The 23,370-nt window shown below is 36.4% G+C and overlaps 1 protein-coding gene across 8 annotated transcripts in view; it reads right to left on the bottom strand.

The window, feature by feature from the left end:
• Positions 1–23,370, bottom strand: part of KCNIP4 (potassium voltage-gated channel interacting protein 4) — a gene marked incomplete at both ends in the record, with an annotated part of 439,123 nt that overhangs the window by 8,707 nt on the left and 407,046 nt on the right. For all 8 annotated transcript variants that reach the window (XM_084285598.1, XM_084285597.1, XM_084285602.1 and 5 more), the window contains 2 exons: positions 4,690–4,760; positions 10,516–10,585. In XM_084285598.1, the coding sequence (XP_084141724.1) occupies positions 4,690–4,760; positions 10,516–10,585 (141 nt within the window). The remainder of the gene's footprint in view (positions 1–4,689; positions 4,761–10,515; positions 10,586–23,370) is intronic.

The following is a 23,370-nucleotide window of genomic DNA, read 5'->3' as shown; positions in this document are numbered from 1 at the left end:
GAATCATACAGAATTTGGTTCAGGTGCACCACCTTTGTCTGAATGCTCCCTGGGGTCACCCAGTACAGCAGTCAAGTTCAGGAGTAATAAAAAGGATTTATCACAAGAGGAAGTTGTGATGAGCTGAATAAGGACTAGCTAGGACAGGATATATTTCTACATATTTAATTTCATATGATTTAAGAAAATAACAATAAAACAATGTAGAAATGGAAAATCTTATTCAATGGACAGACTGAATCCACAGGGCATTTCATGTTAGATCCTCGAACAGAACAAAGCCCTGCCTGGTGGAAGGAATTGTACACGAGAGGAGTGGTGAAGCTCTGTGAGCTGTTAAGCTTGTGATCCAGTGCCGAATGCTATGGTGGAGCAACAGTACTTAGTGTACCAGATAAGCTTGGAGAGACTCTGTCTACACTCTTGTTACCAGCACCTCAATGACACATGACTCAGGCACTCCATTTAGCATGAACCCAAGTCCCCATTACAATATTTACTGTACCCAGATGCGTTTTCTTTTCTGGTTTAGGCATCTGGCTCCTAGAGAGAGAGGTTTTCTACTTTCAGAGCCTATTTATTTTTGAAGCAAGGTACTGCTTGGACACTTACATCCCATAAGGATGCCAACACTGTCCACTGAGAGGGACAGAAGGCCTGCCCAGCTGAACACCTAGTCACAGGAGAGGTGCATCAGATCTAGGGGCAGAGAGTCTGAAACTCCGGAGAAGGGCCAGACTCAGGCACATCTCTACATCTCTTTGTCGGGTCTCTCTTCAGTCTGTGGCAGAAGCACAGAAGCTATGCTCTTTGGTACTTGCCCATATTCTTTTCCATAGCTCCTTATTTCCAACTTTTTAGTTTCCTGCTGAGCCTGCAAGTATTTGTGAAGACCTCGATCGAATGCCAAACTCTCTTGTGTGTATAAGTTATTCTCCACGAAAGGGGGATGGCTTACTGAAGGGCTGTAAAGCAGAGCATCAATGCACCCATGTTAGAGCCTCTGTATGCTCACTGCTACCACCTGCTCAGCTGCCAGTGACAAGCTAGAGCTGTGCAGAGCCTCTGGTTGTGATCTGTGATTAACTTATATTTGTTGTTTTTCCCAGCGGTGATAAATTATCTCTTAGCACAGTTATCAATGACTTTCTGATCGCTTCATCCCTCAGTAAACCTTCGGGGAGAACCAGTTATTAATAAATTAATTATCAAGCTTACTAGTGTGTACTCTGGGAATAGTGTGATTCATAGGAAAGCTTGAAATTATTCCACCTGATCACATGTTCCTTTATGTCTTGTTCAAGGCCAGAAGAAGTAGGTAGGCACTGAAATCCATTTTGGGGTTTAGCCCTTAGGATTTTGGGAGGCAATCACACAGTGAATGTTAGTCACAGGAGTGGTGGGACACTGATGCTCTTAGGACAATGAAGGTTAGCAATGACATGGAGGAGCTGCTGTTAAGAGGAACTATATTTCTCTGTAGCTACTTTACACCAGCTGGTATCAAAATGCTTTTGAAATCACAGCTGCCCCGAGAAACATTAGCTTATTTCATATATGACATAAACAAGGCTTTTCTATGTTTAACACAGAGGATCACACTTGAAGATATTCATTAAAAGCAGTAAACACCTTGTTACTGTCTTGGAGACAATGACTGTTCATTACTGTTGTTATTAATTAAATACCAAAGATGTGTTTGATCTCAGGACATAAAAGAAGACATAACTAGGTAGGTTAATTCTGGATTCTCTGATAGAAACGAATTAGCAAGCTTGTTAATTCATTAATTAATGCAAAATTCTGAGGGTACAGCTGAGAAATAAAGTTATCAGAAACTCACCAACAATTTTGCTAGAGATAATTAATCATTTTCGGAGAAACAAATGCAAGTTTGTTTTTGATTCAAAATGACCAAAATCTTTGAATATCTCTGTTGCATTTGGCACAGCTTTTGTACTTTAAGGCACTGAGCATTTGGATTACTGAGTGAAATTCTTTTCATCAAGATCACATTTTGAGTAGCATTAATCTGCACCTACAGCAGACTAAGAGCACTGATTTGAATATTTGCTTGTGGATGCAATGTGCTTTATCTTTGACTACATGTCTGAAGTTAAATAGCTTTCATTTTCTAACTTTTTTTTTTCCATTTATCATCCCCAAATTTCAGTGTGTTGACACACCTTTTAAACACCTTAACATCCCCAAACTTGTTACTGACTTATGCCTAGAAGTACCAGACCCATCAAATAAATCTAGTTTGGATACCACTTCACCATTAAAATCATTAGAAGAGAGGCTTCTAAATACCTGTGTCATTTTCACCTTTGGATACACAGGGCCTAAAACCATATGACCAGAAATCTTCAAAACACCTACTCAGTTACCTACAGATTCTTGTTCTTTATAAACAAACTGTGAATGGCATTTGTGTTTTTGTAGAGCTTTGTGTTTTTGTAGAGCTTAGTGATCTGGTTTAGTGGAGGACTAATGCTGGGTCAGAGGTCGGACTAGGTGATCTTGGAGGTCTCTTCCAACCTAGATGATTCTGTGATTCTGTTCTTATGCTATGTAAAATGCTTCGTCTGACTCTTACGAGAGAGTATACAGATTTAGGGATGTGCAAAATTTCACATATGTAGCAATCTCACTAAGCAATCTCATCTAATGAAGGCATGGGTTTTACAAGTACAACATTGTGCTAAAGCCTAACACTTCATTGCTAATGGTTGAAAATTTGAGGGAAAAAAAAGAACAAATTTTTTTTTTTTTTTTTTTGCAATTCCAGCTACCACAGCTTCATTAGGAAAAGGAGATTGCAACGAACAACAACAAAAACTCTTACCCCCTACAAGTTATATTTCTAGTTCTGCCAGTTAATTTCAAAATTTCCTTTTCACACAGAAGAGAGCCAAAGAGCATTTTTCTTTTGTGTTTGTTTTTTTTTCCTAACAAGCATTAGAAAGCTGGAGTGTGGATTGGTTTAGACAAGGTATGGCAGTTGCATCTGAGATAAAAAATGATCAGGAAAAAAATTACTACTTCCATGATTCAGAACTACTTTCACACAATTAGAAAAAATCTAAACATTTTTAATGTTAGCAAGATGCTTTTAGAGTGGTTATTGTATAGTTTATAAATATGAAGCTGCTTCATGGTACGAGGACACAGAAATAGGGAGTCTTTTGACAGCACTAGAGTTGTGCTGGATTTACAGCTAGTGCAAATGAAATCAAGGTCTGGGTCACTCTGAGTCGATAGTGGATAAAAGCAAGTTGGAAAATGTCTGTTCTCTCGATAAAAAAAAAATGCTTTATTTTCATTTGTTCCAAAGCCTCTTCTGAACGTAGACCTGCACTTTGACATATTCATATACCTCAAAAAACGCTTTACATCTATTGCGTTTCATAATTCTTTCTTTTTGAGATACAAATGTGAACAAATTGTTCAGGAAAGCTACAAAAGCTTCTTTTGTTCTCATTATTCCTAATGATAACAGCAGAAATACTTCTCAAATATTGATGCTGAAAATGTCTTCTAGCATTGTCTCTGCTGTTGCTGATATGACCAGAAGGATTCCTTGCAGAATTAGCCTACATACAGAAGATGTGAATAAAAGCTCCATTTTTTGCTTCCACCAGGCCCATTGATTTCAGCTGCCTGGAAAAAGGCAGATGGGGTTCATGTTTTTTAAATAAATGCAAGTAATGTCCCACAAAATGCTCTGGTTATATTCCCAGGTGAGGTTTAGGTTTATGATCACAGTGCATCTGCTTGGCAATACTTCTCCTTCCATATTACATCAATAATAAAAGAATGAAAATACTTTTAAAAGATTTTCCCTCAGATCTCACAACATCATTCAATCAAGTAAATCATAAAAACACATATAGGGCATATAAACAAATTTACAGTGGATATATTTAATCCTAAACCAATCTCAAGTTGTAAGGATACCATCAGTCAATTGAAAAACAAAACAAAGCACAATATGACAAAGTAAATATTGTTTTGCAGAAGAACTGGGAGATTTCTTAATTCTATATGTTAAAGTAATGGCTCCTTTACAGTATGCCCTGTTTTCATCTAGCTATTGCAGGGAGTTGCCTTTTCTGTCATGATTTTTGTATTGGTGATGTCAGCCTTTGCAGGTAATGACGTCAGCCTCAGCAGGGAAAGACAGAAGTTTGAAGATTTGGCATATAAATTGAGGAAGAATGAATTTTAAACTCTTGTGTTTTTAAATATCTTTGCTATAAAGGTGTTTTTTGCTTGTTTGTTTGTTTTTGTTTTGCTTTTTGGTAGAACCTTCTCCTGGAAAACAATAGTGTGTATGAGCAACCCTATTTTGGCTGAGTTGTAATGTTATTTGGATCAGAGTCCTCATCTTGAAGATTGGCAGGAGGATAATGATTCTGTTATGTAACTTGTGAGTAAGTTAGGTTACCTTTTAAATTAGCAGATTTATAAAAAAGTTAATATAGCAGCACAATATGAGTTAAAATTCTGTGACACATAACTGTGTAATAATAATGACTTCTGTTAACACATTGGAAAAACTTGAAACTTTAGCCACATAAACTAAATTTTATGTGATCCGTATAATAAAACTGACCAAATTTCACTTTGTCACAAAGAATGTCAAAACATTGAAGCAAACATAAAGGAAGTAACAGCATCACTTACCTCAAAACTTACAGATCCATTGTGATCAGTGTCAAATGCATTAAACAGAAAATGTGCATAAGTTGTGGAATCTATAATTTAAAACAGTAAGAATATTTCATAGTAAGCATGTCTTCTTTCATAGTAAGCACATTTTATTTCATTTAATTTTATACCATGACATATTTTTACAGGAAGATATATTTTGATAACAACTAATGCTAAATTTTCCAGTCAGCTTAAACTTATTTTTTTGGCAGGGCAGGAGAGACAAATTACAAGTACAAGTATGTGAGTAATTAAACTGGGAAGAAAATTGTGAAAATCTGGACTCAAGTATTTTTATTCATTTTCATTACCACTGCTGCATGCAAACTACTAATCACTGATGTCTTAACAAATGGTGAAGAAGTCAATGTACTCTGAAGCAATCTGTGTCAATGGGAATGCTACTTTACCAATTAAATGACTGTGATAGTGGATCTCTCTTGTGTTACAGAAGAGAAATGCATTCATCACTGTAAATGAGGAAAGCGGGCACTACCATCTGTGCATCTGGCGTATCACTTTTACTCTGGAGACAGGCGTGTTGCCCCAGCTGAAGATGAGCTGGTCAGAAAACTGCTGCTGCTTTTCGGGCTCAATGCACCACACAACAAACTGGCACAGGGACAGGCACCAGTGCCAAGACTTACGCTATGTCACTTCAACAGCATACATCACCAGCCAGGCTGCTGAATAGCTGTAGACAGCTATAGGTGAGATAAAATCCTGTCCAGAGAAGCATATTCTTAAAATGGGATCGCTGCTTGATTCTCGTGAGTGTCTTATGAGAGCTAGGTGCTTAAAAACCTTGAAAAAAAGTGGCTGAAAAGTAACTGAAGTGGTCAAAAAGATTCTGGAAGATGACTTTAGGAAAGTGATGCCTTCACTAATTGTTTACTGTTCAAGCCTATTCAACAGCATATAAACTCAGTTTTCTTTTGATATTCATTGTTTTGCTCTTTCCATTTTACATATTTACATTAATATTAGGTTAATTAACATTAACCTCATAAACTTTTAGTAAAGTGACAAGCCCCGTTTTATAGGTGAAAAACTGGGGTAAAGAACAATTTCTCCACAGCCATGACTGCAAATCCTTGGAGGCACACACAGCCTGAGTGCTGCCCTAAATATTAAGGTGATTCTTCCCAAGACTGTAGAACCATCTTAGGCCACAACAGTTACAAGGGAGGTTGTTTCTGCTCCACTGTATTTTTAGCAATTATATGCAGTAAATGCTTTTCATAATAGCAAACCATCATGTCCTGAACAGTAGTAATTTGTAGATTTTTTTCCTGTTCTTTCTCCTTCCTTAGAAGAAAACTGCCCTTATTGTGGGAAAATCTCATCAATCAGTGCTGAGATGCCTGTTTCTGATTTCTTGGCACTAAACCTTTTTTTACCTTTCATGTCAAACCTGAAAAACTGCATCCACCACAGCTCAAACTTTTTTATTTATTTATATATAGATTTTATTTTTTTTTAATTAAAAGGTGTGATGATTTTGGGTCATCTGAAATATCGCCTTGACCCTAAGAAACCAGATATACCAAACCTCAAAACTTTGCACTTCACAGGTTCATACCTGACATTGGTAAATGAAGTCTCTGGTCTTATTTCAATATGTTTATTAAAAGTGATGTAAAGTGATTGTGACAAGAACAATCTCTGCAGCCATCAAGCCTGTGTCTGTTAACACATTTTCAGAGAATTTCCCCCAAATACTGAGACATTCATTCACCCATCCATGTAGCCACAGATTAGTGTAATTGCTTAAGTATAATCTAGTAGACAAATCCCCTTTAACTTTAAAAGGGAGATTTTATTTTAACTGAAAAACGTAGACTTGTTGACTTCAGTTCATACTTTCTATCCTCTACTGAAGCATCTAGTGTACAACAACAGTGTGCAAGCCATCTTGTAATAAAAAGCACATTATAGAGGCATAATGACTGTAAATTGAATTTTAAATACCTTCCAATTCTCTTGGTACTTACTTCTTAAAAAACAAACAAAATCTTTTGAAACATCCCTAATCATTTTTCTGTAGATTTACATTAAACACCACAATATTAACACAAAGTATTTTACTCTTTTCCATATGTGATACAACTTAATACTCTTCTTGTATGATAGTATATGGATAGTAGTAATAATAAACTGTACTAACCTCTTCTGAAAAAGTCTAAAAAATTCAGAGGTCTCTTTCAGGGTTGTTTGTGCAGGCAATTCTGGTCTGAAATTTTGCCTTCAAAACATCCACTGCAGAGTGAGGTAGACTGGTGTTTACATGACAGCTACTTCTTAGTATGATGCCTCTGCCATTCCCTAAATCTCGAACATTAACCACGTTAGACCAGAGCTTTAATTCTTAAATAAGATATATCTTCGTTTCAGGGATCTGATATCATAACTAGTTGGTTAAATTGATGTTTTGACAGGCTGAAGCAGGAACAGATATTAAATCAGAATTCCCTTGGAATACATTGTTTAAACATTTTAAATATCAGACCCCCCAAAAAGGAAGAAAAGGATAGTCATTATATATTCAAGAGTAAGCCTTATCAAACTGTGAACATAACCTATTCTCTTCATAACTGAGGGAGGAAGAGCTCAATAATTGCTCCTTATGTGGATTCTTGCCTGTGATCTGCATGGCTGAAAAAGATATCCCAAGTTTTATGTCAGGCAACTTGTTGCATGAGTGCAGGGGAGCTACTGGGACCTATTCATTCACTGGTGTAACTGTGTTTTTCCCATTGGTAAATGACTTTTTGATGATTGCTTGGTCACCCTAAAGCTTAAAATGTTACTCAACATTATGCTGTTTGCTTAAATTATATGAAGTTATAATGATACACTGTGTTTTATCTGGTTTTGTATTATATGGACATTTGGGGCACAGATCTACATGTATGACATTTTAACTTGAGGACATGTTAATATGTTGTCTTTGTTGTGTTTTCAAACTTTTCTTTTTAATATTCACACATACCTAAAAGCAATATATTAACTGCAACTGAAATTCGAAGGTCTTGGTTATACACAGCATGTTGGCAATACATGCACAGATGCAACTATTCAGACTAGCTGCCTAACTAAATATTCAAATACAGAGATCTCACCCAGTACTTAACATGCAAATACCGACAATTAATGATGCTTAGCTAATCTGAGGAACTAAGAATAGACTTTGGTCCCCAGACCTCTCAAAAAAATGGCAAAGGTCATCACAGGCCCACAGAAGCTTTATGATTACTGCTGTGTGCTGTTACTCCTGTGAGGAGAATCAGCTCTTCCACTGTTTCCTCTGAACATTCTTCCTGACATTTTGAGGAAAACTACACAACGCTTTCACATTTGTTTATGCTGCCTTTATGCACCGTTTGACAGTAGGCCTTTGTGTGCGGGCTGTGGGGCTCATGGATGGAGTTAGCTTCTGATGGCCCACTTCTCAGTGGGCCTCACTGAGATCCCTGAAATAGCTTTACTGAAGAAGCTAAAATGCTGTTAGTAGTACACAGCGTCTCCCGCTGATTAATTAATTATCTGGTTTGATACTTTCCTAGCATGCTTAAAGTATAACACATGGGGCTTCTTTTTAAGAAAAAATAAAAGTTTTTTTTTCAAGAAAAAATTATTTTCTCAAAAAAGAATTCCCACATCGTTAAAGCCCAAGTTGCTGTAAAGGTGACAGGAAATACTATAGTGTTAACACCTCTGAAATTAACAGTTTTGACTTTCATTTAAGGGGGAAGGTGGTCACTGCATGGGCTCCAAACTGAAAGAGAGAAGTCCGTGGGATCCTGATTTTCTGAAGAACTATTATTATTATCATTTTTTGTTAATTTTACCAAAGTTAAATGAAGAGAGAAGAAAAAGCAAATTTTTCCATGAATTTTATCTCGCATGTCAGCCCTGAAGACAACATAGCAGCTGCTGCTAACAAGCCACAGGTTTTGTAGAGAGCTTGCTGCAGAGTGGAGGCTTGTCAGGCTCACACTTCATGGACTCTTTGTGACTTGCCTGCAGCTTTTTCTCCAGTCTAGCTGTGACAGCCATTTCTTGGCCAGGTTTCTAGGGCTGTTTGGTTTTTCTTTTGAGGTGCAACTCTAGTTTTATGTAGGTAGCAGCAACAACCAGTTATCCTAGGCAATGGATGCAGGTGTGGGTGAGATGAGCAGGGACGGGGCACAGGTTGTCACTGTCCCCACAGCTGGGTGAGGAAATGCAGACATGGAACTGGGCAAAGTGGTTTCAAGGGTAGCAAAGAAAAGAAAGAAATAGTATATAACACATGTATAAGGTGCCATATATAATACATTTGGGTGTAATGTACAGCTGCAAACCAACTGAGAAACAGAAAGCACAAAAATGTGGTAGCAAATACATAGAAAAGCAAATCCTAGAGCAAGGAAGAAGAAAGCACTGACACAAAGATTGTATTCCTGCTGGAGATGGACTCCAGATGCTGACAACCCCCTTCTCCCGAATAATGCCACTGCCCTAAAGGCCCAGAATAGCAGTGGACAGGTGTGTACAGGACCAGGAAGAGGAATGGAAACTAATAAATGTTTATAGAACAATTTTAATTGCATTGTTATTTCTATTCTGTAACAACTAGGTCTGGATTAGTAAAGACTAGGCTTTTGAGGTTTCAGTTATTCCGACAATAAATTTTAACTCTACTTGTATAAAAGGCATGCTTTCTCTTTGCCTGTAAGCAGTTTTCAGAGTAACAATAGGAAATACATATTTTTTATTATTATAATTTTAAAAGTAGTAAAGGTATAGTAAATCACATGCAGAGAACTTATTTTCACCAGGCAGGGTAGCTACAAATTACAGTATCTGAAACTCTGATTGTTAGCCTGGTTTAAAAGAAATAATAGTAGGCAGGCCGACACATCTAGCCTTTTTTTCTTCCTTATTGATTATGCCTAGTTGCTGAGGATTTCAGTGATGGTAATCCACACTGAATACTGCTCTTTACCTTGTAGGTTTTTATTTAAAATAAAACTAATTGGGAAAGGGGAGAGGTTTTGTTCCTACCAATTAAGTTTTTTGTTTGCTTGGGGATCTTTTGTTTTTTACACACAAGTGAAAAGAAAGAGCTATCAACGGTAACAAGGAAGAATGTAAAGCTCAAGAGTTGTGGGAGAAGATGAAGAGCCAGGATTGAAGAGCTGTAGGAGAATATGCAGGGGCAGGACTGAATGGTAAAAGTAAGCAGAAGGAAAGAGGAAAACTTCAAACTAAAAGAAAATCTGAAGTTTGAAACAAAATATAATATATATACATGTGTGTGTGTGTTACCTTTATTGTACTAAAAGACAAGAAAAAGAAGTCATTGAAGGCCCTAAAAATTACTTCACTGAAATTAAGAGTAGCAAAAAAGACCTTGTTTATGTAGAGAAAGCCCTTAGAAGTCAAGGGAGTTCTCCCATTGCTATTAGATTTTAATTTGACCCACAACTCTAGCACCTCCTACAGTTTTCACTCCTACTGTGAAAGGTTCTGTAGAATAACAGATAATGGGGCTGACTGCATAGAAAGTTTGAAAGGAAATAACCTACTCAGAGATACTTCGTTTTCAAAGATATTCAAATACAGGTGGGTAACCAGAACAGGATACTGACCTCTTGTAGATACCATTGCATTTCATTCAGAAACATATACTTTTAAATGTGTCCAGCTATCAACAATCTTGTTAATTTGAACAGGGTCTTTTGTTAGATTCAGGAGGGAACAAATATAACTCTCTGTACATTGTCATACCAATTACATTTGCCAAGTACTCACCTCCCTGTGGAAAGAACTGAGAGTAAATCTCTTTGAACGTTTCTTCATTGACAACACCACTGGGACATTCCTGGAAAAAGTTAGACACAATAAATAAATAGTGTTGAATCTGGTTCAGGCAAATCCTGTGTGCAAGAGACCATAGAGAACATGTGAGATCATAGAGAACATAGAGATCATGAGAGATTAACATGCTGCAAGAGCCTGATTTTGCACTTTAAACCAAATATTAGAGCATCAAATGTACATCACTTTGAAGTATCTTATTAAAGAGAAGGGACAACAAAAATGGACAAAAGTTACTTCAGTGCCATTTCTTCTCAGTTTCAGTACTGAGAACTGAGTGATGGGTGTGTGAGCAGCAACTGCTGTGCTGCAGTGCATGGTGCTGTCGGTGGTCTCTGCAGGCCATGGGCAGTGGCTCCTGTAGCTGAAAACAGCACTTGTGTGGCACAGAAACCAAGCAGGAATGCAAACTGCGTTTGCAGTTAGACCCGTCACAGAAGGTCTTACTCAAGCCTTGCAGATACTTCTGCCTTTTTACATCTTGTTCGTAAACTGAAGTATGTAAACAAGAATGAGCAGAATGTGTCATAGTAGGGCGATTTCAGAGATATTGAAACAGAAGAGAAAATATTTATGGAAAGTATGTAAAGAGTTAGGAAAAGCAGAAGGAATACCATTTCAGTTACTAAGTCATGCAGTAAAAAGCAAAGGCAAGACTGCTGAGTCTAGTCCTAAGTTTGCAAGGCTGAGCAGATGACTTTAGGCAATGCACTTAATTCCTTCCTTAATACAGCGGGTGAAAAAAAAAAAAAAAAAAAAAAAAAAAAAAACTGACAAACTCTATAAGACAAAAGTATTTCTAGAAACAAAAAAAAGGAAAGTAAGGAGAGTGAAATAGTGAAGGGTCGTAGTTCAGTTTCTTTGTCCATTGCTATGCTATTCAGACTGATGTGCTCCTAGTCTCGAGCAATGGGGAAAGGAAATAGCTTCATGTGAAGATAAAGAACACTGTAACATCATTTGCCAGTATAATAACAGCTTTTCCTGTGACAGCAAATGATATTTCTATTAGATCAAGTAAGGAACACTGAGATACTCATAGCTTTGACAGCTTATGTGAAGAAACAAATAGCATAATCTTGCTAATTGAGATGCACTGCCTAAAAAATGCATGTCAGATCTGTAGGTCTAGGATTATTTTGATTTATATCACTTACTCTCAGCCAAAATCAGACCTTCACCATAACTAAGAATGTGCAAACACATGGTAAGAAGCAATTCTGTTTGATCAGAACAGGCAAACAGAGAGCAGTCATGGAGACAGAAGTACAAAACTATTTATTCCTGGGCACAGAGGCTGTCACTGATGGAGGCAGAATCAGAGCATCGGTAAGACTAGATATATACTGTCTGCTGGGCCACACTGCCTTTTAAACCAAAGCCTTTGGGGAACAGTAAAATGAATCTAGCATATCTACCATGGTCAGGTAAGGGGTACCTTTGTCAATCCATTGATTGAGGTGGTAATCCCTGTCTATTAGGTATTTGGGTGTGACAGTTTTCTAAAATGTTTCTGCTTTCTATATTCTGGTGCTCTAGAATATCTATAGTCCCTCTCAAGGATTAACATTCTGCTTGTCTCCTGATGTGAAGCCTTTTTGAGTTGTATAAATGAAAGATCCAAAAACAAAAAGATGAAATGAAAGATGCAAAAGACTGGTATATTTACTTGAAAACATCAGTGAAGCATTCAGATATTCATTGATATAACAATATATTTATTCGATGTAGGAAATGTAACAAAGGCATTTCACAAGTTCCTCTTCTAAGTATACATTGATATTTATTTTACATCATTACCAGACCCTCTCAAGCAAGAGTAACACAACCTTCTCTTTGAGACAAATGGGAATGTGAAAGGACATTGCCATATTTTAAAATTCAGGAAAAGAAGTCATACCTTCTTTCTGTTCTGCATGTATTTTCTTTTCAGACAAAAAGCTAGGAACATTTTGAATGAACTGAAAAAACACAACCCTGAACATTTGAATTTGTACAACTCAGATTCTGCAATATAAATATATTTTTTTTCTGAGAAACTTAATGAATGACAAAACATGTATTTATCCCACTCCATGGATTATTAACACACAAAGCTATTTTTCTACCTTTTCTTTAGATGAGAAAGGAAATACTCATATTCAAAATGTGCTCATCCTGCAAACAGAGCTCTCCTCTTTTTTTTGCAGTAAGTTGTACGGTCACAGGAAATACCAACACTGCCAACGGTGCCAGTGCTTAGTCTAAAGCTTCAAAGAGACTCCCATTTCCTCATTGCATTTAAATGATGACACGCTAGAGGAGAATTAGAGGTATTGTGGAAAGAAATGTCTGATTTATTCTTGGCCAGTTTAAAATAAGTTAGCAGACTGTCTTTATAGAAGTAAATGACTTACAGACCTTATTTAAAGGCAGTGCTTCTTTCTGTCTTAACTTAACTGCAGTTTCACCACACTGTTTGAAAGGAACACTGCTTGAAAAGGCAACATACATTCACAGAATTGTATATTAGTAGAGGCAGTAGAGTAGATAAATACAACCTCTTGAATTTATCTAGGCTGACCCTCTGTATTTACCTCCTGTCTTTACCACAGCATTAGCAGTAACAGCTTAACTTTTCAATCTCTGGAGATTTGTTGTAATGGTATGTTAAGGGCTTTCATTAAAAATCTGCAACGTTGGCCAATTACTCTTATCAGAAATACCTAGTTCAAACGTTTCTTTCTTTATCCTGAGTCTTTACTTTGAGATTCTACAACACTGTGAACAGATCTCTTCTTAAGTAATTTTAATCTAAATATGTATGTAGCCAACATAATTTGAGTCCAAGAATGTTCTTTTCCTGACTCATAAATCTGGCTTTATTGTATTTATCAAGACAGAGTATTTCTCTAGTTCTCTGTATTTCTCTTGTTCTGTGAATATTTAATATTGTGATTGTTAAATATGCGCCATGTCTTTATGTCAAGTTATTGCTGACTTCTTCCAACTGTAATTAAAAAATGTTTCTAAGATTTCATTAAACCCTTATAAAAGAAAGGAAAATAATTCAAAAATAGTTTGAAAGAAAAATGTGAGGCATTTAAACCATTTCCTATACTCTTATTTTCCTCCAGTTGTATGTAATTTATTCTGTTACAGAAAAATAACTGTTTGACAGTCTTTTAAAATTGCATTAAAAATGCATTATATTCCTTCTGGAGAAAGGAAAAAAAAAAAAAGAGCATAAGTTCATCTTGAACTGCTTTTTTCCTGAGTCCAGTACTCTCTCCTTTAAAGAGAAAATAAGATAAACTGACAGAAAGAAGAGACAGAGAATAATAAATATGATTCTGCCTTTTGATGATCTCTCTTGCTTGCAATTTTACTGCTGGGAAATTACACCTCCAGTACATGGTCTTATGAACTACTCCAAAACCTGTAAATTATTTACAGGCTTCATACTGTCTAAGCTGTCTTTCAAAAAAACATTTCTAAGAGTACTGCAATGGGTGGATTCATTTTTGCCACCTAATCAACACCCTTTTTTGACAAGAGGCAAACCCAAAATGACAAAAAAAAAAAAAAAAAAAAAAAAAAAAGGAGAAACAGAAAAGTGTAGGAACAAGAATGAAGGGGAAAAAAAAGAAAAGGCTCAGAGTTTTGTCTGTAAAATAAACAATGTATAATGGATGAAGCTGTATTAGGACCTTTGGCAATTTTACATATATTTTATTTATAGGTTATTGCATGTCAACTACTGCATTCCATGCTTTATCTGCTGTCTGTGTTCTGTTTCATTTCAGATAAATGTTCATGTCTATTGATTTAATTATCTCTGACTAACAATATTTTATTTTTTTTGCATGTTCATCTATTCTGACTGAAAATTTAAATTTACCATGAGCACATAATATAACAGAAAATCATATATATATAATTTTGAAATAAAATACTGCATGTGCTTTAAAGCTAATTGCTAATTCTAGTAAAAGCCCCACAACCCAAACCCACAGCGGCTTTTCATAGTTCAGACCAGTTCTGAATTTTGCATTCAAGTACATTGATCAAATCATTGTGAAAATGTAAAAACATAATGTAGACCAAATTAATAATGAAATCCAGGCAAACATTCACTTCATGAAGTTCAACCTGAATCACAGTGCTCTACATATGGGAAGAAATAGTCCCTTGTACTGGTGCAAGCTGTGAAGTGACTGGCTGAATGTCAACCCTGCCGAAAGGATGTGGCGTGACAGTGGATGTCAAGTTGCGTATAAGCCAAGGAAAATATTCTTACTGCAAATAAGACAAACAATTAACAAAAAAATGGGCCATGGCTAGCAGGCTGAGGGTGCTAGGGTCTCTGCTTGGCACCTTGGCACAGTAAGGAGCACAGACCCTCCCACGGATGTGCAGAAACTGAAGAGGGCTTAGCAGAAGGTCACAAAGGCTATCAGGATGGAGTGCACGTGGCCAAAAGAAGTTGAGAGTGCTGTGCTTGCTTAGTCTAGGTCAACACTAAAGGATGAGCTAGTAGCAGCTTACCTGAAGGGCAGTAACAGATAAACAACCAAACAGCTGGTAGGGGTGGACAATTTAACAGTGGTGACAGTCTGAGTTTTATGAGTTTTGTTGTCCTAACTGGACATTAGGACAAACTTTTTCATGCTTCTTGTACACTGAAGTGTAGTGATGTTTGAGATAGCCCCTATTTTCAGTGAGAATTTGTGCTGTTGAACAGCCTTGGCAGAGCTTTTCTGTGCACTCTCTGCTTCCAAAGCTGCATCCCTGATGTTCATTTAAATTTGCTGTATTTTTATGTTTGTTGTGATTGAAGCATAGGCCTTCTTACGTCTTTCATATTTTCAGAAAATTGAGCCATATGATAACTGTACAATTCACATGAGTTGCAATACTAAATTAATTTCTCCCACTTAGACATACAATTTTGCTTTTGGATTAAACAGCTATATTTATTCAGAAAAAAAAATAAATGTATCTGTTTGGTGTTTATCCAATACCCGTTGTTGTATACTTCACTTCCCATGGGAAGACATCAACAGCTATGTGGTAAAATTATCTGCAAACCATTAGTGTCATATCTAATAGAAACATTTTGTCTTAATGTTGCTATGCTCATATGTTATATCAGCAAATTTATACCTGAAATTTGCAGTGTTTTTTCTAGGCTTATGGAAAATTTAACCACAAAAGAACTCAAATGATCTGCAAATTCATTGACTAGAGAATTTAGTACTATATAAATTATCTGGAACAAGCCCACTGACACTCAATGCACAAATTACTCCTGCCACGTTCCTCCTCTGAAATAAAATGTGTGCCAAAAGTAGCACACATGAGGAACTAAGGTTACAAACAGTGCCTCCAAGGATCAAAATGATAGGGACTTTGGTGAAAGTTTTTTGAGTTTGTTGAAATGACTAATGAGATTCTAAGTGCTGTAATGATTAAGCTGCTGGATCATTAAAAATGCATATATCTCATGTTTAGATGGGATAATTGGCTGAGCAGGGGTGGTAAACTTTTACTGCACAAAGTTAAAGTTGCAGAATAAAAACAAAAACTGGAAACAACATAAAAGCCAAAGAGCAGCATTGGCATCAAGATGGTAATTTCAATGTCAAAGTTTCTGAGGTGTTTAATTTTCCTTCCTACAGCTGCAAAACACTACAGCTTATTTCAAAAGACTCCTTTGAGTGCCTGCTGATTACTATAATATCACAGTATACCTCCAAAACAGGGTGCACAAGGTGACCAGAGTTGTTTTGATTTTTTTTTTTTTTTTTTCCCCAGATGCACAGGCCTATTCAACTCAGCCCTGTCGAATGATGGAACCTGTCCTTGTTAATTTCTGCATTCATCGCCCTCCAATCTGCAGGGAGAGTTTTTCCTGGCTTGCTGTCTCTCAGTTCCTCTTTTCTCTTTACCCTTGCAATAGGATTCCAAGCCCTCTTTCACATATTCTCTGGTTCCTGGAAAGAGAGGTCTATCAAGTCATCTCTGAATCCCCACATCTCAAAATCTCCAGCTTATGTTCTCTTCCCTTTCACCAGGTCCTTCATAGACTTTAAGCATGTTTTCACCAAATATAACCCTATTTATCAGATGTAACAATGCAAAATCAAAATGAGAAGGCATCAAATGCAAGTTTTTGGTCAAACTACCAAAAATCCCATCTCACTCTTAAGAACAAACACATTCTTTGAAAGCATTAAAGAATATCTTGTGCAATATTCTGTACTCCCAATTTGTGTCAAGACTTGCCTTGTGCTGTTTCTGTAATATAACTTAGGAAAAGTATGCAGAGAGATAACCCTCTTCTGAAAAACAAAACAAGTAAAACCAAAACCCAAATAACAACAAAACAAACCAAGAAAACCTGCAGAACAGGTGCATTCAGGATTGCCAGCCTGAGGGAATGCAAGCAAGAGCAGAATGTTACATTGGTATGGCCAATTCCTGTGGCAAACAGGAGAACCCAGGGCTCTCTCAGTAACTGCAATGGTTGTAGGCGATGAAAGAGGGTTGATATTAATTTGGCAAGCAAATGCAATATAGAAAAAATAGTTACTCTTATCATCTTGGAATAGTTTTCTTTAATGTCTAAATAAGAATGCAAGCTACCAACTAAGATAGTTTTTATTTTGACTAGCTTTTATGTTAGGTGTTTAATTGCAAATAATTAATGGCAGTGAAGTTGCACATACATGTAGATGTTAGTTAGGAGAAGCTTATGTATATTAAGTTAATCTAAGCAAACCCATAGCCTGCTGACACAGGAAGAAGAGAATTCAATGTCCACTGCAGCTTATTTCTCTAGGGCCACTGCAGGAACTGGATTTTTTACAGTTTTACCATTCCTTGCATATTTGAACAGCTGATATGACATAAAATGATTTAGTCATGTCTGCAGGAATTTAGTGCATGTCAAGCAGAGTAGAAAACACAAATACAAACTAGTCTAAACTTGTTTATATTTATACTTAACAAAATTGTTTATATTTTATAAGCATTTTGCTCCTGGCTGTATGCTGAATTTGTTACCTTATGTTTGCAAAAGCACACCCACAAAGGAGCACAAGGAGCACAAAAGCAGTGTCTGAGCCCAGCTGCTGCAGTGTACATAAATATGTGCCTATATATATGAGCTGAGCTCCCTGCTCAGCCAGAGTGGAGAGCAGGAAGAAGCTGTTGGTACTGCCTGTGTTTGTGTGGCTGCTCTGGGTATCTGCCCATGATGTATATGGCCATCCATGTATGTACATACACATGTGGTGTCTACATGTGCTCCATGGGCATGTACATGTGCTGTATGGGCCTTGCTGTTGGTTGGATCTGGAGATGTGGAGAGGTAACAGCCTCTTCTCTCTCAGGCTGTTGAATATGGCCTGATATTTTTCATTTAACAAATATGATTCTTCCATGTGTTTTATTTAATATGCTTATATAATTCAATATGTGTTATTCATATTCCATACATTGGTACTGATTTTACTTTGGGGAATACTTTTAGCTTTTAAGATCTGTTTACCTAATGCCAATTGGTCTAAGTTAAAGTTTTAACTACCCCTAAAATTCTGTGGTGTGAAAAAATAAATTTCTAACTTGTTGTCATTTAAACAAACAAACAAAAAAAAAGCAATTTTGTAACTAATTTTTCTATAATAAATATAAACCTATTGCATCATTTACATATTTACAAGGAATAAATGTAATCGTCTATTTATTTTTAAATGAGTACATGTGTGATTAACTTTATGTCCTGAAAGTATTCTTAGAATACAGGGTTCAAATTTGATACTTTTTTTTTTTTTCAGTAAACAGGCCAAACATAGAAGTGATCTTTGTGACAAATGGGCTGGGAGGCATTACTGGAGTTCACACCACATTATTGGGCAACATAGGAGAAACACCAAGAGCAGGAAGAAAAACATCAGCATCTAACATAAATGAAATGATTTTAGAAGGACTTCAAAGCAGATGGTACAAACAAAATGAGGTTTGGGGGGAAAGAAGGGTTTGATTTTATTAAAGGAAAAGAAAATGAAGTCTGAAAAATATCTCAAAAGATATGCTTTAAAGTGTTGTTATGCACTAGCCTGTGAAGCAGCCTAAAAAAAAAAAAAAAAAAAAAAAAAAAAAAAAAAAAGAGTAATTTCAGAGAAAACTTCTCTTGAAATATTTGAAATGTGGCTGAATAAACCAGTAGAAATTAAAGCTGTGAAAATTAACCTGGGAATAGTTAGATAGTTCAGAAGACCTTTTTCTTTTTTTGATCAATACAGATTTAAAATATCTCAGACAATCATATTTATGTCTTTTTTTTTTTTTCTTCTAATTACTTCTAGAAGAAGCAGTAACAGAAAAAAATAAAGATAAAGTGGGGTGAAGGGAGCAGCGGTTTTCGTGCCACAGTCAGATACCTCTAAGAGAGAGAAACGAATTCATGGAGATTAAACTATAAGCAAAGTATTGTCCATTAAGGGTTAGTAACATTTCGAGGGGTTACTTCTCCTATGGATTAAAAGAAACCCTATCTATTATAGAGCATCATTTCTCTGAAACAGCTTCTTTGAACTAGAATCTTCTGAAGTGCAGTATTGTCAGTATTTTGGCTCCTCTTTTTGAAATTAGATGAATGACATCTAATTTCCTTTGTATTGATTTATCATTCACCACTTCCACATCAAGTGGGAGCTTTGAGGAAGATTTTAGGAAATCAACATGTGTATGAGATAATTGCACTGACTGTAGAAGAGATACCTACTTTGGTTCTTTTGATCAGGCAATTATATTTTTCCCCCATCCTCTGTGTTCCTCTTGGGCTTTGCTATTTCCCTACTATAAAACCTAGATGGTCAAAGGACTGGGGGTGATAGGCAGGATGACATCTCAAATTCCTCACAAAGGATGAGAATTGTTTTTATTCTATTTTTACAGCTATGATTTTAGGGTCTGGTCAGGTTTATGATATGATGGAACAAGTCCAGACCTCAGATGTCTTCTGAAAAGTTTTTTAGGGAAATACTGTTAACTACCAAGGGGAAAGAAAAAAAAAAAAAAGTGTTTTTCTGACATCCGGCAACACTTATACGCCAGGGAACACAGAACTCCAGCACTTGCTGCTAACCTACACACAGAACTGTTTAAGTACTATCTATTATTGCAGAAAAAGCTTTTCTATACTAAGGTAGAAAAGGCTGTTTGCTTTCCAAGTCATTGCCATGGAGAGATGAGCAGAGGTAGGCTGCAGCAAAAGGGGTCATAGCAGAGAATGAACATGTGTTGGAGGCTTCCTCATTGGTTGTGGCAACCACAGAGGTGCAAAGAAATTGTGTTTTTGTTTGTTTGTTTTGTTTTGTTTCCTGGGGCTGATCTGTGCAGGTGAAACCATACAGCTGAGACTGGCAAGTTGTATAAATAGTCGTATCTCATACTAAAGACAAAAAAGACCCTCAGTGTAAATAAGAAAATGTCATTTCCTTCCTTCTGCCAGACAAAGGAGTCCCCTCTGTAGTTTTAAATCCTCTTACACTGGTTTAACAGCTGGGCTACCTGCTATTCAAGCCAACAGATAGATGTCTTCTTATTCATACCCATAAAGAGAGCATCAGTTAATTTTCTCAGAGAAAATGATTCTTTAAACAACTCAGAATATTTACTCTAATCAATTTTCATATTTCATTGAATAATGAAAATATTTTGCTAGGTGTTCTAACATTTTAAAATTATATTTATGTTAATGAATGAATTATTAACGTTATTATTACTGATAAATAAAAACCTGTCAAGATAGTGTGTATCTGGGTATGCCAGAAACACCAGACTCATCCAAGGACTTTTTCCTGGCTGAACGTAATTCATATTCCCTAATTGCCTATGTCTATTTAAAATAAAACAAAGCATAGGACAAAGTGTAGTTAAAACACTGTTATAGCTGAAGGAATTTCATAATTTCATATAGTTTTTGTTCTCAAAATGCTTCCTGGAGTAAAATGAAGATTAATTGAAGCCTTTCCTGCTTTGTAGGAGTGCTGAAAGACCCGATATGTTAATATGTGCAACACAAATGAATATTCTCAAAAAAATAGGAATTTTACAAGTCTAAAACACGTTTTTTTGTTGTTGTTGTTGTTTTTGTTTTTGTTTTTCAAGTCATTCTTTATTACACTTCCTGAAATTACTCTTATGAAAAAAAATATTTCTAAGGCCAGAATTATTATTCTTTTCATCTGTGGAATCACAGAATCACAGAATTACAGAATTTCTAGGTTGGAAGAGACCTCAAGATCATCGAGTCCAACCTCTGACCTAACGCTAGCAGTCCCCACTAAACCATATCCCTAAGGAATATTATCCTCAGTATGTACAACAATATGTTATATATATGAATGAGTATGTTTGTAATGACCTATCTCTAGTGTGATGGATTTTCACTCATTTTCTCTAATGAATAACTTGTGCTCAATTCAATTACATTGAAAACCACTGGTGTTTTTAATTTCAATTATCACTTCTACTTTTTGTGTTATCAGGAAAAGGACAGCTATTAATTTAACCTCCTGCCTATTGAAACTGAATTAGCTCTTGGTTGTTTTGTTTTGTTTTGTTTTGTTTTCTGATTAGAGTTCTCATCTTATTTTTCTCAGACGTAGGCTATAAAAAAGAAGAAGAAAAAAAAGTGCCTTCACAGATCCTTTTCTTTATTGAAACAATTCTTGTTTTACATTTTTGAAAATAACTTCAGTGCAACCATATAGAAAAATGCTACATCATGGATAAACAGCGATGAATGCTGAAATGTGTTGATGAAATTGAAAAGGGTGTTTTTTTGTGTGTGTGAAATGGTAAAGGATGATTATCTCAGTCTTTTGTCATGATCCCTGCTCTAAATCCTTCCTGTGGATTTGCCTATTTACGGTTACAGGTATAAAGCATAAGCCATTTTTGCAGGAGGAGCTAGAATCCAGGAGTCATTCCCAAATGGAGTGCCCTGATTATTGGGTCTAAAGGGATATCCTTCCTTTCAATTTTTCCTCCCTGATCTAAAGTGCAGTAGAATTTAGCTAATGGCTCATGGGGATATCATCACGGGTTGTTGAATTACCTTTTCTTTCATGTATGCTGCAAACTTTTTGTTGCTCAGTAGCAACAACCTACAACTCATGGAAACCAGTGGACTTGAGAGCACCCAATATGATCTGACTGATCAGATCAGTTCCAATGACATCCATTAATGAAATACATATAAGAACTCTGTTCAAGAACTCTGTTTACCTGTTCTCATCAGGTAAAACTCAATGCCTCTTGTTTGAATTTAGCCATCTGCATAAGAAGTATGATAATGCTTCCCAATGGCACAGTAAAGATGTACGAGGGTTTGAAGCACCCTCTGAAGGTGTCTTTAACAAACACAGGCCTCTCCCCACCCCCTGCTTACCATGGCAGTTCCAGAGGAAAACAAGCAGAAATGGAAGAACTGGCTCACATCCAGCATGTGTGACTTCACACTGTAAATAACAATCAACGCTTTGGCTGCTTCTCCCATGCAGTGGGCTAGATGCCAGCAGAGCTTTTAATCAGTGCTGCTCTTTATTTAGTGGTGCCTGCTAACCACTGTAATTTTTAGTTTCCTATTATTAGCATTGGCAGTAAAACAACAGTAAACAACATGACTAAAGCTTTGAACTTAAAAGCTCACCCCAAAGCCTGACACACAAAAACTTTATAGATGAGTCCCTGGCATCTGAAAGGTGCTTACTGTTTCTGGCCTTGCTTGTCACTACAGGAGGGCATTTTACAATCCTGACTTCACACATAGGCAGGAGCTATAATTAAATTAAATGTAGCAGAACCCATGCTTCATATACTTAGTGGTGCAATTTGTTGTAAATACCTGGCAAAGACAAAGTATTTACACTCTTGGGACAAGCTGTATTTAGCCTGGTGCTGCGTTTCATTCATTCTTGTGTAAGCAGTTTTATCAAGTCCCTTCAAATCAGCTGAGTTCTCAGGTGAGAGCAAGAGAAATAGTACCTCACCAGCCAATGCTAGTCACCCAGGTTGCACTCCCTTAAACCTCATCAAGTAATGTACTTGAATGGGATGAAGGATGTCACCAGTCCCTTTGTCAAAGTATAGACCAATTTCCTACTTTGAAACCATGGAGGCCATTATTTTATGTGTCTTACATGAGAGAGAGAAAGAATAGAATTTAGATAGAATTTAGGATCTCAGTTGATGCTTTTGTTGGTGCTCCTTGTAGTCTTAGAGATTGGAAAAAATATGGAGGATGAATCTGTACAAACAACTTTCTGCTAAAGGGTCTGAAGCTCTCATGTTGGCAGACTGGCACAATCCATCATGATTACTAATATTTTATAATCATTACTGAAAATGAGCCTGATTTTAGCACAAAATATTTATGAAGTAACCTCAGTATGCTGGGGTTAGAACTATATTTTGTTTAAAACTCTGTTTCTGTTGTTGTTTCTTTGTTAGAGTCAGTGATTGATACTAAGTGCTGACACTATTTTAATCATGAAATGAGAACACGGGGTTTTGCATTCCTGTGACGCATCTGCATGCAAGACATTTGGCTCCTAATTCATTGTTTCAGTATTTTTCAGAGTGGTAGTTCTTTTTTTCTTTTAAGGACATGCAGTGATAAAGGCAGACAGATCAATATTTGTTTAGTGCTAGCTATGATGAAAAACACTGAGGATTTTCAGTTCCTACAGAATCCTGTCAGCTTGCAGAAATGGCAAAGCACATGAAAGTCAAGGG

The sequence above is a fragment of the Netta rufina genome (genome assembly GCF_964035555.1).
Source record: "Netta rufina genome assembly, chromosome: 4".
NCBI lineage: Eukaryota > Metazoa > Chordata > Aves > Anseriformes > Anatidae > Netta > Netta rufina.
This window is presented reverse-complemented; position numbering and strand designations above follow the sequence as displayed.